This window comes from Zonotrichia leucophrys, unplaced genomic scaffold (assembly GCF_028769735.1).
Source record: "Zonotrichia leucophrys gambelii isolate GWCS_2022_RI unplaced genomic scaffold, RI_Zleu_2.0 Scaffold_47_404062, whole genome shotgun sequence".
NCBI lineage: Eukaryota > Metazoa > Chordata > Aves > Passeriformes > Passerellidae > Zonotrichia > Zonotrichia leucophrys.
Genome location: NW_026992252.1, coordinates 298483 through 314462, shown reverse-complemented (window position 1 = coordinate 314462; position 15980 = coordinate 298483). Strand labels below are relative to the sequence as shown.

Here is a 15980-nt window from a genome sequence, read left to right as displayed (position 1 = left end):
AGTACACTGGGACACCCATGCCACTCCATTACCTCTAAGAACTGGCAGCAGAAATCTGCTCCACATTCTTTCTTTATTCTTCCTTCCCTTTCCTTAGAAGCCAGTATTTGCTTTGACTTCTGAACTGTATTCATTGGGGACTGAGTTCAGTTATTCTTAATTATTCCAGGCTAGAAATCAGACTTGTTGAGGAACTGCTTTGTGTCACCTCTGCCTGAGAGAATGCAATATTTGTCAAAATGGAGCAGATGGTAATTGTTAGTAGTTGTTTAGACCTATGAACTTTTTAACTTACTACCTTGTGTATCATAGTCCCTAGACTATCTGCTTATTCAGTTAGCAGTTACACTTGAGTAATATTCTAAGCTTACCTTCATGGCTAGCCAGTTCTAACTCAGTCCATGGCCGCAGATAGATGACTGTTTTTCATATCTTAATCTTGACCTCCTTTAAAACATGTTTTGGTACTGATTTGAATAAATAGTTTCTAAAAATTGTAAGGAAGCCTGATAGTTATGTGGATTACTTACTAAATATATCAGGATCTCAGTGATATGTGGCATGTTTTTCTATCCCTTACTAAGTTTGAAAAGTTTGCTTATGTATATTTCTAATTTATTTCTTCTAGATATGTCATCCCATGCCACACCAAGGCAGCTCATTTTGATATAGATTGGGGTAAGGAAGATGATTCCAATCTGTTAATAGGTATCTACGAATATGGCTATGGCAGCTGGGAAATGATAAAAATGGATCCTGATCTCAGTTTGACACAAAAGGTATGTCATCTGCAAAATTTCATCAAGGAGTTTTTTTGTTTAGGTAATAATGTTAATAAGAACAGTTACTGAAAGACTTTATTTTATGGTAACTGAAATTGCCCAGAAGTTAGGTCAGTTGTACTTATTTGTATCCTTTTGGTAAATTATTAGATTTTAAGATTTTGTGTATTCAGTTGAAGTATACCTTCTTAGAGTCTGCTATGTTTCTGTATTTCTTTGTGTCTCTATCACTTGAATTCTCTCTTCCATCTTTTGCTTCCCTAGTTTAAATACTCTAGTTGTGTTAATTTGAATGAATTCCAGACTTTTGGAAGAAGGAGCAGGCAAATCAGGAAGAGTACAAGGATGTTGTTAGATCATGTAGAGAGAAAATTAGAAAGGCAAAAAGCTCAACTAGAATTCAACCTGGCCACTGCCGTGAAAGATAATAAAAAATGTTTTTACAAATACATTAACAACAAAAGGAGGGCCAGGGAGAATCTCCATTCCTTATTGGATGCAGGGGAAAACATTGTCACCAAGGATGAGGCAAAGGCAAAGGTGCCTTCATTGCCTCAGTCTTACAGTAAGACCAGTTATCCTCAGAACAATTGACCCCCTGAGCTGATAGACAAGGATGAGGAGCAAAATAGCCCCCCTGTAATCCAGGAGGAGGTAGTTAGTGAGCTGCTGAGCCACTTAGACACTCACAAGTCTATGGGGCCAGATGTGATTTATCCAAGGGTACTGAGGGAGCTGGCAGAAGAGCTCAGTCAGATGCTCTTCATTATTTGTCATCAGTTCTGGCTAACTAGGGAGGTTCCAGACGACTGGAGGTTAACCAATGTGATGCCCATCTACAAGAAAGGTTGGAAGGAGCATCTGGCGAAGTACAGGCCTGTCAGCCTGACCTCAGTATCCAGCAAGGTTATGGAGCAGATCATCTTGAGTGTGATCACATGGCACATACTGGACAACCAAGGAATCAGGCCCAGCCACCATGGGTTTAGGGAATGTAGGTCCTGCCTAACCTGCCTGATCTTTTATGACAAGGCGAACTGCCTAGTGGATGAGGAAAAGGCTGTGGATGTGTCTGCTTGGACTTCAGCAAAGCCTATGATACCGTCTCCCACAGCATTCTTCTGGAAAAGCTGTCAAGCCACAGCTTGGACAGGTTCAGTCCTTGATGAGTTAAGAACTAGCTGGATGGCCGGGCCCAAGGATCAGTATTGGGCCCAGTCCTGTTTAATATCTTTATTGATGATCTGGATTGAGGGCACCCTCAGTAAGTTTGCAGATGACACTAAGTTGGGTGGAAGTGTTAATCTGCTGGAGGGTAGGAAGGCTCTGCAGAAGAATTTGAACAGGCTGGATTGATGGACCAAGACCAATGGTATTCAGTTCAACAAGGCCAAGTGCTGGGTCCTGCACTTTGATCACAAAGAACCTCCCACAGCATTACAGGTTTGGGGAAGAGTGGCTGGAAAGCTGTTTGGCAGAAAAGGCCCTGGGGCTGCTGGTCGGCAGCCAGCTGAACGTGAGCCAGTGTGTGCCCAGGTGGCCAAGAAGGCCAATGGCATCCTGGCTTGTATCAGAAATAGTGTGGGAAGCAGGACCAGGGCAGTAATTGTCCCCCTGTACTCTACACTGGTGAGGCCATACCTCGAATTCTGTGTTCCGTTTTGGGCCACTCACTTCAAGACAGACGTTGAAGTGCTGGAGCGAGTCCAGAGAAAGGGCAATGGAGCTGCTGAAGGGTCTAGAGAGTAAGTCATATGAGGATTGGCTGAGGGAACTGGGGTTGTTTAACCTGGAGAAAGGGAGGCTCAGGGCAAACCTTATCACTCTCTACAACTACCTGAAAGGAGGTTGTAACACGGTGAGGGTTGGCCTCTTTTCCCAGGCAACTTGTGACAGGACAAGAGGATGTGGCCTCAAGCTGTGCCAGGGGAGATTATAGTTGGAGATCAGGAGAAATTTCTTCATGGAAAAGGTTGTTAAACATTTGAATGGACTGCCCAGGAAGGTGTTGGAGTCACCATACCCGGAGGTGTTCAAGAAAGGACTGGGTGTGACACTTATTGCCATGGTCTAGTTGACGAGGTGATGATTGGTCAAAGGTTAGACTCTATGATCTCAGAGGTCTTTTTCAACCTAAGTAATTTATGAATTCTGTAATTTTATTCATGATCTTTTGGGGGGAAGTTGGTTTGGGGATTTTGGTTTGGTTTCCCTATCACTGTTTCCTTTGCTTGAAAGTGACTTTCATTTGCAACATGAGAATTGCTGTATTTGTCAGATTAGAAGTAGTGCAATGGCTGCTTAGAAGTAGTGAGAAACACTTAGGGAAATACTGGAGTGAAGCAAACACAGTGGTACTGCCGACCTGTAGCTTTGGGATTTGAGGAGCCAGGGTTGTATAGAAATCTGTTTAATGATATTCTGCCCCTGACTTCCATTAATAGCTTGTTTTATGAAACCACTCTCTTTTTTTTTGGCTTCTGCATATCCTATGGTAATGAGTTAATGCATTTAAAAGCACATGGCAGAACTAGGAGATCTGTGGATGACAGTGGTACAGGAGCTCTGAATTTTTTAGATGAACTATGAGAGTGGAAACAGAAATCTGAGGCTAGTTTCTTGAGCTGACTGTAAATTTTGTGAGAATATTTTCAAGACTACATTAGTTGTGTGTTTGAGGAACAATAAAATGTTTAAGTTGTCCATTCCTTGAGACTGCCTGCATATTGGTCAGGTATAGTTGGAGTTGATTGATTTTTTGCTTATTTTTTAATTCAGCTTTTTCTGTTCCCAGTGCTTCACACTACCATCTTTGTAATCTGATAATGTGTACTTGTAGTTGATGCTACCATTGCTCTCCTCAGATTTTACCTGATGACCCAGATAAGAAACCACAGGCAAAGCAGTTGCAGACCCGTGCAGATTACCTCATTAAATTACTGAATAAAGACCTTGCAAGAAAAGAAGTGCAAAGACTTACTGGTGCAGTAAGTTAAGCTTAATATTCAGTAGCAAGATAACATAATATACCTATGGGAATGTCAGCAGATACTTGTTTTATTCTTAGTTCCACTCTTCTTTGTGTCATTTTTCTCTGTATTGGTAATTGTATTAGATGAGACTAACTCAAGGAATGTATTGCAAATTTAATATTGTTTTTTCCTCCCTTATTTGTAAATATTCTTTACTGTTGCATTAGGCTTGGTCTCCAATCCTGAGAAAAGTGGTGGTCATTAGTGGCAATAAATAAATTGAATGCTTTCTTTAACATGAAAACCAAAATCTTTTTCTGTAACTGTGATGCAGACACTTGTCAGTTGATATAATAAAGGTGCTAATTTACATTCAGGGCAATTCAAAGAGGAAGAAAGCAAGAAGTAAGAAGAATAGACCAACAAAGACTGCAAAAATTAAAGAAGAAATAAAAAGTGACTCATCACCACCCTCAGAAAAATCTGATGATGATGAGTATAATGAGGTAAATATCATTCATATAAAGACTTGAGCATTTTATCTTCTCAAAATGCAATTTTATTTAAAAATCGGAATATAAAACTAATGTTTCTGACTAATCCATTTTTACTACTGATTATGATTCTTCAGGTAGCAACTTTTGTTCAGGCTCAGGAAAAAAAAAATCAAGATTGTTTAGGAAGTACAGCATAAATAAACAGTGTTTTGAGACATGCAAGTGAATGCTTCTGTGTATGTCAGGGCTTTCATTATCACAGAATGGGTTAGGTTGGAAGGGACCACTGGAGGTCATCTAGTCCAACCTCCATGCTCAAGCTAGGTCCCTTAGAGTATGTTACTCGGGATTGTGTCCAGAAAGTTCTTGAATATCTCCAGAGAAGGAGACTCCACACTCTCTCTGGATAATCTGTTCCGTTGCTCAGTCACCTGCACAGTAAAGTTCTTCCTCATGTTCAGGTGGAACTTCCTGTGTTCCAGTTTCTGCCCATTGCTTCTTGTCCTATTGCTTGGCACCGCCGAGAAGAGCCTGGCTCCATCCTCTGACACCCTCCCTTCAGATAAGGGGATACTGATAAGGTCCCCTCTCAGATGTCTCCCCTCCAGGCTGAATAGACCCAGCTCCTTCAGTTTTTTTTCATAAGTGCGATGCTCCAGTCCCCTAATAATCTTTGTAGCCTTCTGCTGGATTCCCTTCAGGAGTTCCATGTTTCTCTCATACTGAGGAGCCCAACACTGGACACAGCACTCCAGATGCGCCTCATTAGGGCTCAATAGAGGGGCAAGATCACCTCCCTTAAACTGCTGGCAATGCTCCTCCTAATGCACCCCAGGATACCATTTGCCTTCTTGGCCACAAGGGCACTGCTGGCTCATGGACAGCTTGTTGTCCACCAGGTCCCTGAGGTCCTTTTCTGCAGAGCTGCTTTCCAGCAGGTCACCCTCAACCTGTACCGGTGCCTGAGGTTATTCTTACCCAGATGCAGGACCCTGCATTTGCCTTGTTGAATTTCAGAAGGTTCCCCCCTGCCCATCTCTCCAACCTGTCAAGATCCTTCTGAAGGGCTGCACAGCCCTCTGAGGTATCACTCACTCCTCTGAGCTTTGTATCATCAGTGAACTTGCTGAGGAGGCATCTACCCCTTCATCTAAGTTATTGATGAACAAGTTAAACAATACTGAGCCCAGCATTGAATCTTAGGGGACACCAATAGTGACAGGCCTCCAACTAGACTGCAACTGATCACAACACTCTGAGACCTGCCTTTCAGCCATGTTCTCAATCTGCCTCACTATCCACTATGATATGAGGATGTCACAGGAGACTGTTGAAAGCATTGCTGAAGTCCAGATGGGCAATATCCACTCCTCTCATCTATCCAGCCAGTTGTCCCATTGTAGAAGGCAATCAGGTTGGTTAAGCATAATTTCCCTTTAGTGAAACCATGCTGATTATTCCTGATCACCTTCTTGTCATCCATGGGGATAGACATGGCCTCCAGAGTGAGGTGCTCCATCACTTTTCCAGGGATTCAGGTGAAGCTGAGTGACCTGTAGTTCCCTGGGTCCTCCTTCAAAGATTATTGCGAGTGACCTAGCAGTGATGTTTGCCAGTTCCTTTAGCACATGTGGATGCATCCCATCAGAGCCCATTGACTTGTTGATGTTAAGTTTGACTATTATTCAATAGATATTGTTCTAATAAGCTACTCAACTTTGTTATGTTTTTATTACTTCTGATGTGTTCCTTTAGGACTCCTCCATTTTTGTTGGTTCATTTATTTATCACACAGCAGAAACCACTACAGAGAAAAAAAAAAAAACAATAGATTAGGTTTAGGGGCCACGTTGCACCTAATTTTGTGACTTTGAAGGTAGCTGAAAAAACACTAGATTCTTCAAAACATGTCTGAAAAAAACAAAGTTGGAAATCTGTTCCCTTCTCCTGTCACTGTGACTGTTTAATTCAGGGTCACACAAAAGTTACTGGAACAAAATTACCAGAACAAAAGTCTTTTATCATCACGATGCCCCGAAAAATCAGCTCAGTCTTGTGAGGTCTACTTCCTTATTCCTTTTAGCTCTTTGCAGCTTACCTAGTTTTTACAGGAGCAGATTTCTTTGGTAATACAAAAGTTAAATGGATTTAATCTCTCACACGCCCATTATCCCTGCCCAATCAATACTTGTTTTGTGTCACATTAAGGAAATGAGTGAGTAGTCCTCATCTTGTTTTGAAACTGCATCCAGCTCCATTTGATAGGTGTTAAACCTAAGTCTAAAGAAATCACACACAGAAAAAAGTATATTTTAATCTGATGGTTGCAAAATTTGTATAGTTAGAAACTCTATTTTATGTGACATATATATATGCTTGTGTATTTCAGGATGAGATTGTTTCAGTGAAATGTCCACATAAAAAAATAAAAGCAGAAGAAAATGAAGAAAAGCCTGAGCCAGATATTGGTATAAAGATGGAATCTGTGGAAAAAAGAGAGACAAGAGAAAAAGAAAATAAGCGACATTTAAAAAGAGAGAAAAAAGAGGATAAGAACGAGTTTAAAAATATTAAAGAAAAGAGAGAAAGCAAACTAAAAGAATCCACACAGAAAGAAAAAGAAGTAAAGGAAGAAAAGGTAACTAGGTTTCTTTTTTCTTATATAGCACTAGAAAAGGCCACCAGGTTTTTGTGAATGATTTTGAGTTGAAAAGATATTTTGGATCAGTAATTTCATTGAAATTTTTTGCATCATGTGAAGTTTTATTTTTGCCACTTGTAAGTACAAGGACAGGCAAATGAAATGGAAAATTACCTTTTTAAAGATCTATAGCTTAGTGGGACTGAGAGTGCAAGTGGTGCAAGAAACTTGTCCATTCTCCTTCTCCATCCCTCTGAGAGAGGAAATAAAAGGTACTATCACTGCATGACAGATTTTTTTTCTTTCTTTTTGTTATTATTGAAGAGAATGCAGTGATTGCCTAATTACAATGTAATTTCAGCCCAAAAATAAGGTTTGCTTATCAGATAAATTTTCATGTTTTGTTCGTAGGCAAATGAACTCAAATCTGAAAACAAAGAAAAAAATAAAAAAGTTTCATTGTTGGATATTCCAGTTCATATTACTGCAACTAGTGAAACAGTTCCAATATCAGAAGAATCTGAAGAACTGGATCAGAGGACATTTGGTGTGGTAAGTCCCTTGTTAATAACTTAGTGTTTACACTTGATATACTAAATGAGCACAATTTCTGATGTTTTTGATTCTACTATTAGGTATTATAATACACGTATCTATTGCCAGTAAAATCTTAGATCAGTGAAGGCTTATCGATGCTATACTAAATTCAGTTTTGTTTTCAGGTTAGCAGTTTTATTTTATTGCATTTATGCAGTATAGTGAAGAGTATTTGTCTAGTTGTGTTTGCTGTATAGTTTTAAAATACAGACTGTGAAGATCCATCCTCAAGAATAATTCATGGATACTGCTTCTTAAAGGACAGAAATTAATGAATTTTAATGCAGCTGCTGTAGTCTCTGACTTGGCCTTATCAAATACCCCTTTGTTCTTTGTAAGCTAACAAGAGAAAGTTGCTCTTAAAGTATTACAGACTTCAGGCATTAGGCAGAGGAAGGAACAAATCCTAAAGTCCTTAGAAATATCTTGCTGGTGTAATATCTCTGATACCAAAAGAATTTCAGTTATATCACTACTTTTGTCCACAACAGAAACAATATTGGAAGAACAAAAGGGAGATATGTAACATTTTATAGTTTGATTGGGGACTTTGGAAGGATGCTAAGAATTTACTTTGAGCAGCTACTTTACTGCCGTGAAAGTTGTATCATTCTGCTTTCAACAGTTGTCCGTTACTGCTAGACAGGTTTACTGGGTCTACTGTGGTGCTGGCTGTAAGAAGTAAATGATCTTGTTTTCTCATCGGTATGATACTGACTAGCTTACCTATGTGGGGGTTGTTGTTTTGCGTTTTTTTGGTTTTTTTTTTTTTTTTTTTTTTTTTTTGGGTTTTTTTTATTCTAAATGATGTTATAAGTGATTCGTCTATAATTTCCAGGATATCTTGTGAGTGGTTAGGTGACTGAAAATTACGCAATTCCCATGTACAACTGCACTTCTCTGTTCACCTCTACACTTAAGCAGTGTATTTTGTAAACCGTCTTTTAAAAAGTTGCTTAAGCTGTGGTTAGTGCAATAGGTAATGTAGCTGCTTAATTACTTAATGACATGATCTGGTAATGAAACAGCTTCACTGATTTTTGAGTTGTCCCTAGATGTTGACACAGTGATTGTGATGTTTTCCAAAATCCCTCATATTTTTGATTCTGGATATATAGACTTGTCTTCCTTCCTTAGTGGGAGTAATTATAGGTTGGGTTTACATACAGAACATTTTTTTTTGTCCAGGCCCTCTGTTCAGGAAGGTATATTTATCATTATGCCATGATCAGATGCAATCTAATTAGCATGTTTATCTTTTCAAATGGAAATTACTGCTGTGGGTTGTTGAGGCTAACTCATTTGACTTCTTGTCTATCTTATGACAGGTAAAATATACATTTCATCTACCTTGCCATTGTGATTGAATGGTATTTCCAAGCAAAGGTCTATAATTTAAAACATGCTACCTGATTTATCTGTATTTACTATTAACATGTTTAAATTAGTGTGAAAATTCAAGCATACCCATATGAAATATATGTATGAGTACATGTGTTGTCACCACTGTTACTAATTTAGGCACACCTAAACTAGCTTTATCCTAGTATCTGCATAGAACTCAGGCTTAAAAGCTGCACAGAGAAGGAATGCTGATCCTCTGTTGAATGCCAAGTTTAATTGTTGCAGAAAGTATCTACTTAAAATATATTAAACATTCTCATACCTAATCTTGGCACTGAGTTTGTATAGCTTTCAAGGCTCTAAAAAGTAAAATAACTCTTGTCCTATATACTTGTGCTGAAAGTTAAACTCATGATTGTAAAACCTAGTAATTCCTTTCCCTCAGAAAATCTTTTATATTAACTTAGTGCTTTCTTAAATCTTTAATATGTGTTACATACAATTTAATACTTTCATACATAAGTAAATTTTCAACTGGATTTAAAAAGCTACTTTTCCAAATGAAATTTTATAGTAAAACTAAAAGAGCTGCGAGCAAAGACTTGTTTTTCATTTGGCTTACAACAGTACTGTCTTTGCCTGTGTAAGGGTGAGTCATGTTTTATGATTTTTATATTTTTATTTTTGAATTAATGTATTCCTTTTTAAAAAAATTTACAGTGCAAAGAAAGAATGAGGCCTGTTAAAGCAGCATTGAAACAATTGGATAGACCAGAGAAAGGCCTTTCTGAAAGGGAACAGCTGGAGCATACTAGACAGTGCCTAATCAAAATTGGGGACCACATTACTGAATGTCTAAAAGAGTACGCAAATCCTGAACAAATTAAACAGTGGAGAAAGTAAGTTATTCTGCATGATTTTTCTTGAAAAAGGGAAATCCATAATAGCTTATATTAAATAGAATAATTTAAAATTATTTCTCATTTATTATTCTCCATTTATTTAATTTTTCTGCTGTATTAAATAAGGGCTTATGAAAAGAAGATTAAAAGTGGTAGCAGCTTTTATTGATTTCACTTTTTTATACTTGCATAGCAATGCATTTTGTCCAGTAGGTGGAGTCCTCTTACTTTTTAAAACCAAATGCAAAGAGAAAATAACTGTATTTAGAGTATATTTCATGTTTAGTGGAAAAGAATTCTTATCATTAAAGAATCTGCCTTTTTCAACATTGATGTTTGGTTTTGGTTTTTATTCATGCTAAAAACAGGCCATTATAAATGTGTGTGTTGAACTTTGAATGATTTTGAGTTGCAGAATCCTTTATTCTTTTTAAAAATAAACTCTAAAATTAAATCATATTAACTGACTTGATAAAAAAACATTTATCATAACATACTCCGAAATGTATTTCAAAATGAAATAAGAGTTTTAAGTGTTCTTATGCATCTGTGAGGTGATAAATTTGGAAAAATTGAGGAAAATGTTGGTTTATAAACTTACTATATATTGTTATTAAGTTATTAATGCAGTTAGATTTAGTTTTATCATAATGTGCACTTTAATCCTTTATGGTTGCAAATATGGTTGCACTTCCATATACAAAGCTCAGTCGTTTCATTTTCTTGCAGACTGTTAACAGAATATTTCTGCTGTTTGTACTTGCTTTATTTTAAAATATTGGGGTGAACTGAAATACAAAAGCAATATCCATGTCTTAAAGCCACTTTGGTAAATGTTATGTTTCTTTAAATGGAAATTCATAGTAAGATCATAGACTCATAGACTTGTTAAGGTTGGAAAAGACCTCGAAGATCATTGAGTCCAACTGTTAACCCAGCACTATCACTGTGTTCATCACTAAACCATGTCTCCAAGTGACACATCCATACATTTTTTGAACAGTTCCAGGGATGGTGATTCCACCACTTTCCTGAGCAACCTGTTTCAATGCCTGACTATCCTTTCAGTGAAGAATGAGTATGGTAGAGCTACTATAATATAATTAATATTATAGTAATGCTACAGTACCATGCATAGATTATTAAAGTATGTGTTTTATCTATCTTTTATAAGACATAGTATTTAGTAAAGATATTCATGCTGTATTTCTTATACAGATGTCATTGGGCACATCATTTGCTGGTTTTGTCTAGTTTTGCAAACCTCTAGGCCAAAACTATAGTATTTAAATCATCACAGTTAAAGAGCAGATTGATGCTTCTTGAGCCTACACACTTGAGATGTTTCTCAACTAAAAACTAGTTAGAACAGTACTATTCTGTAGTCTTTTAAGCATTCCACCTGTAAACTTTGCTAAAAGAATTCTAGACTTTAGATCTGGTGTCTGCAATCATAGAAGCAAATCTCGTCTTTAAGGTTTTGGCTTCTTGAAACCAAAAGTGTTGTTTTGTTTTACTTTCTTCTTTCATAGCATAGATTAGGATCAAAGATTTTGGCATGCTGCTTCCATCCTCTTTCAGATTTCTCATTTGGTTTCAAAAGCTTTGACCAGGCTTTGGAATTTCATGGGAAAATCCCATCCCTGATATCTGTAGGAAATTAGGCATGTAGATCAAATTTTTTATCCTGCAGGAGATTTAAAGTTCAGAAGAATCTTTACTGAGTAGTAAATACTCCAGGTTTCTGACATATTTCAAATAATCTTTTAGAAGAATTGCACAACAAATTGAAACCTATATTTTTATGCAATTGCCAAATCATTCTATTGACAAAACTGCCATGAATACTATTTTTCATGCAGTTTGCATTCTTCAGTCATTGTGATAAATATTACAAAATGGCAAATTATTAATGTAATTAATTTCTGAAAAGTTTGAAATACAGCTAAGTAATGTTTGCTGTGCAGCTAGACAATATACTGTGTAACAGACTTTACAATTAATTCATTTTACTGAAATACTGTTGAAATAATTTCATTTAAGTCCATGTTCTGTTGTATGACACAATAAAAACTAATATATGGAAGAATTATAACCTTTCTTCCTTTTTCCTCAGAAACTTGTGGATTTTTGTCTCTAAGTTTACAGAATTTGATGCCAGAAAGCTGCACAAGCTTTATAAACATGCAATCAAAAAACGCCAAGAATCTCAGGTAATACTTTCAGACTCTCTAAATATACAAAAATATATTCTAAGTTTTATAATTTTTATTATAAAGTATCAATTGTTCTCACTCAATACACTTTAAATGTATCTTACTGTTCATAGTAAACTAGTTTGTTTTTCTTAGAATATTTTCTGAAGAATTCAGATGCAACTTTGGGATTTATCAATGACAGTTTTTGTACTTGTCTCTTTTAGCAGCACAGTGAACAGAATATTAGCAACAACATGAATACACATGTTATTAGAAATCCAGGTAAGAAATGTGGAACATATTATTGTGCTGGATATCTTAAATGATGGTATATAAAATGAAATAAACTTAAAACTGTCTCCTAGAACTCCCATACTGATGGATATCATAGGGATAGGCTGGCAGCATAACTTCACTAGTTTGGTGATGAAATTCAACTGAGCATGGACTGAATTTGGCACCTAGAGGTTTTAGTAGCAAGTTATTTGACCATTCTCTTAAAGTAAGTTAATTTTTAAAAACCCACACTTTTTTGTATTTAATTTTGAGAAGGGAGAGAGACCAACTCAACACTTGTAAACTTCTTGGAGTCTCTATACCTGTTTGTAGCACTTGTAATGTCACCATATCATAATAAAGATATTCCCTGAAGTTATGGTTAGCAATCAGTTATATGGGATGTCATTTACTACTGACAATAATACTGTGTTTCTATGCTCCCACAGTTGCCTTCTTGTGATACTTTTTTTTTATATCATGTTATATAAACCTAGAGTATGTTATCATGGGTTTAAAATTTATATATAATAATAATAGTATGGTAGTAATGAGTATAATGTATTTTAGGAATACCACTAACAACCTTTCATTAAGAAGGTGTACCTCTAAAACTAGTGTTCTCACTAGGGCTGTCTCCTTAGAGAGGAACTTCCTACCATTCTCTTTCAAATTGCTCTGCTAATGGCACCTGGTTTCTACTCCCTGCTCAATTAGACCACACTGATCTTCTCCATTCAGTCTGTAAGGTTGAAAATTTTAGTTTCTCAGTCCTACATATCTATATTTCTAGCTTGCTTGCCTTCTATTTCCTTCTGAGGTCTCTCTCAGTTTGCTCACATTACTGCATTTCTCTTTCAATCATTTAGATATTGTTTCTGTCAAACTATAATGCCATTTTCACATTGCTTTAAATCTGACAGATAGAAGAGCTGTTTGAATGGATAAAGAAAATAATTTTTACTGTATGAGGCTTCCTTATAACCTCTACTTTATTAAACAGGTGTTGAAAGACTGAAGGAGAATACAAACCATGATGACAGTAGCAGGGATAGTTCTTCTGATAGACATTTGTCACAGTACTATGATCATCATAAGGACAAGCATCAGGAAGATGCTTATAATAAAAATGACTCAAGGAAAAGGTCCTATTCAGCCTTCAGCAATGGAAAAGACCACAGAGACTGGGATCACTATAAACAAGACAGCAGGTAAATTGTTCTGTTAAAAATTCCTTTCCTGGTTTTTCAGTATGCTTGTAGTAAACAGCAGTGAATCTTTTCTAAGTAATGCAAAATTGCAAAGACATTTCTCTTATGCAGTTCTGTTGAATTGACATAATTGTAGTCCTTACTATGTGTTCAGTAATAAGTAAATTTTTTCAGATACTTAAGTGATGGTAAACGTAGAAAGCTGGATGACCACAGGAGCAGAGATCACAGGTCAAACCAGGAAGGAAGTTTAAAAGACAGTCGACCTCATGCAAATCACCGTTCCCATTCAGACCACAGGATACATTCAGATCACCGTTCCACTTCAGAGTATATCCATCATAAAAAATCTTCCAGAGATTATAGGTACCACTCAGACTGGCAAATAGACCACAGAGCTTCTGGTAGTGGCCCAAGGTCACCATTAGATCAGAGGTCTCCTTATGGGTCAAGATCTCCTATAGGACACAGATCTCCATTTGAACACTCATCAGATCACAAAAGTACACCTGAACATACATGGAGTAGCCGGAAAACATAACAAAGACTGACATTTTCTGGACCATCTTTTAGCCATATACAGTAAACTAACACAGTAATTGCCTTATGTGACTTGAAAGTTATGGACTGGATATTGTTAGTCACAGTATTGTTACTTCTTTCCAGGATGCAAGGTCTATTATCCCAACAATAGAAAAATATTTTTGTATTTAAAATTTCTGCTGCACTGTGCTGCAAATGTTGGTGGCAGGTGTTTTCTGGGGGTTTTTTTCCCCCTTCTTTAAGAAATGAAAAATGTTTACTTTTACAGGGACCTCAACACTGCCCCATTCAGACTGAATCTCATAAAACTGGTTTTAGGGTGAACATAGTTTAAATTATGTTTGCAAATGAGATTTTAAACACAGACCTGTGATCATGTTTCAGGGAGAAATGAGGAGGAGCTTTTTTGTTTTCTTAGTAAGGAATTCTCAAGGACATTTGTTCACGTTTCAAAGCTATTTATTTACATTGTATACTGCAGTCACCTTGCCACTTTGCATCACAAGCTTGAATATTTCTGTACCTATAACTGTAAAATAGCCAAGATTTCTCCTGTTTGTGGTCAGCTGTAATAATGCTTTTTTTCAAAATAAATCGCTGAAAGATATTGCAAACTAATTAAATGAGATTTTTTTTTGCTTGTTCCTTTCCCTACCTACTCAGTCTTTCTTGTCACAGAGTCAATATACTAACACTTTTTAATAAAAATCTTTTTATGAAATCACTGTTTAGAATGCAAAAATGGGGATGGGAACCTTTTTATTCCATTTAGTGCCCCTTTTTTATTGGATGCTTCAGATACATGTTTTGGTTTTGTTTTTCTATTAAACTGACAATATTGTGATTTGTTGTAATGAAATGGGAAATATTCAGCTAAACTGTGGTCTGAAAAGTTTTTGTGTACACAGGTTTTAAAGAAGGCATGTTCAATATCTGAACACTTTTGAATCCAAATCAGACAAAATTTATTGGAAATGTACTGTTTTTCCTCTTGAAATGGGCAATAATGTCATATGTGCTATGCAGACAGTTAATATTTTAGATTTGAATGACTTTCTATTACAAGAATTATTACAATATACACTGTACATAGATAACTTCTGTTTGACAAATTAAATTTTAAATGAAATGTGAGCTCTTGCTTCCTGCTGGTGTTTTTCTACAGCATACATCTTTCTCATGTAACCATAAAAATATTCAACTCTTAATTACTAAATACACAACATAATTAGGGAAGATAAATGTCTACCCTGGCATCATGTGGTTGGTGCTAATATGTTGTTCCAATTTTTCTTCATCTTGCAATGTGTTGATGTCTTGGTTTAAGACAGTTTAAGGGGTGGACACTCCAAAATTAGTTACCTCTCCTTTTAGTTTTAACCACTCCCCTTTCACCAATAAGGTGAGACAAGATATAAGTGAAAAAATGGCAGTTTACTAAAAAACAAAACAGCAGAAGGCAAAAATAACAATAATAATCACTAGATGCAAAGGTGCTGAATCTCGTGGACTCCCAGGGAACAAAGAAAACAAAATGGTGGAGAAACCACTCCCCCAAGATGGTGCCCTCTGTAATGTCGTGGTCTGAGAGTTGAAGGCAGAAATGGTGGACAACAACCTCTCCCAACCACGTGTGAAGAGAGAGAACAAATAGAGAAAAACAGCACAGCAACTGAACCTCCACGATAGCAAAAAACTCCCTCTTCCCCCAAACAACAACTAACAGGGAACAAGGGCAAAATTTTAAAAAACCCTAGACTCCAAAAAACAGACAAATGCTCCTCTTATCTCTCTGACAGTGGAAGCTCTGTTGGTTAAGGCAGCCAAAAACTGGGAGCTGGAACTGGATTTGCAACTGGAACTTATGGAGGGACTATGCCTTCTCCTCAGCAAAAGCAGCAGGCAGCCAGCTAGGATAACTTGGACTCCATATCCTCCTGATTCAACCAGGCATTGTTGGTGGTCTGGGGCAACCATATGGAGCAGGGACTGTTCTGTTTTTCTTGGCATGGCACCA

General features: G+C 36.8%; 1 protein-coding gene across 2 annotated transcripts in view; it reads left to right on the top strand.

The window, feature by feature from the left end:
- The window catches only part of LOC135460432 (chromodomain-helicase-DNA-binding protein 1-like), a 103701-nt gene extending 88604 nt beyond the window's left edge, over window positions 1-15097 (top strand). For both annotated transcript variants that reach the window (XM_064737248.1, XM_064737247.1), the window contains 10 exons: window positions 629-779; window positions 3647-3769; window positions 4132-4260; window positions 6641-6889; window positions 7304-7444; window positions 9554-9732; window positions 11852-11948; window positions 12158-12215; window positions 13213-13420; window positions 13595-15097. In XM_064737248.1, the coding sequence (XP_064593318.1) occupies window positions 629-779; window positions 3647-3769; window positions 4132-4260; window positions 6641-6889; window positions 7304-7444; window positions 9554-9732; window positions 11852-11948; window positions 12158-12215; window positions 13213-13420; window positions 13595-13961 (1702 nt within the window). In that variant the 3' untranslated portion in view covers window positions 13962-15097. The remainder of the gene's footprint in view (window positions 1-628; window positions 780-3646; window positions 3770-4131; window positions 4261-6640; window positions 6890-7303; window positions 7445-9553; window positions 9733-11851; window positions 11949-12157; window positions 12216-13212; window positions 13421-13594) is intronic.
- The last annotated feature ends 883 nt before the right edge of the window (window positions 15098-15980 follow it).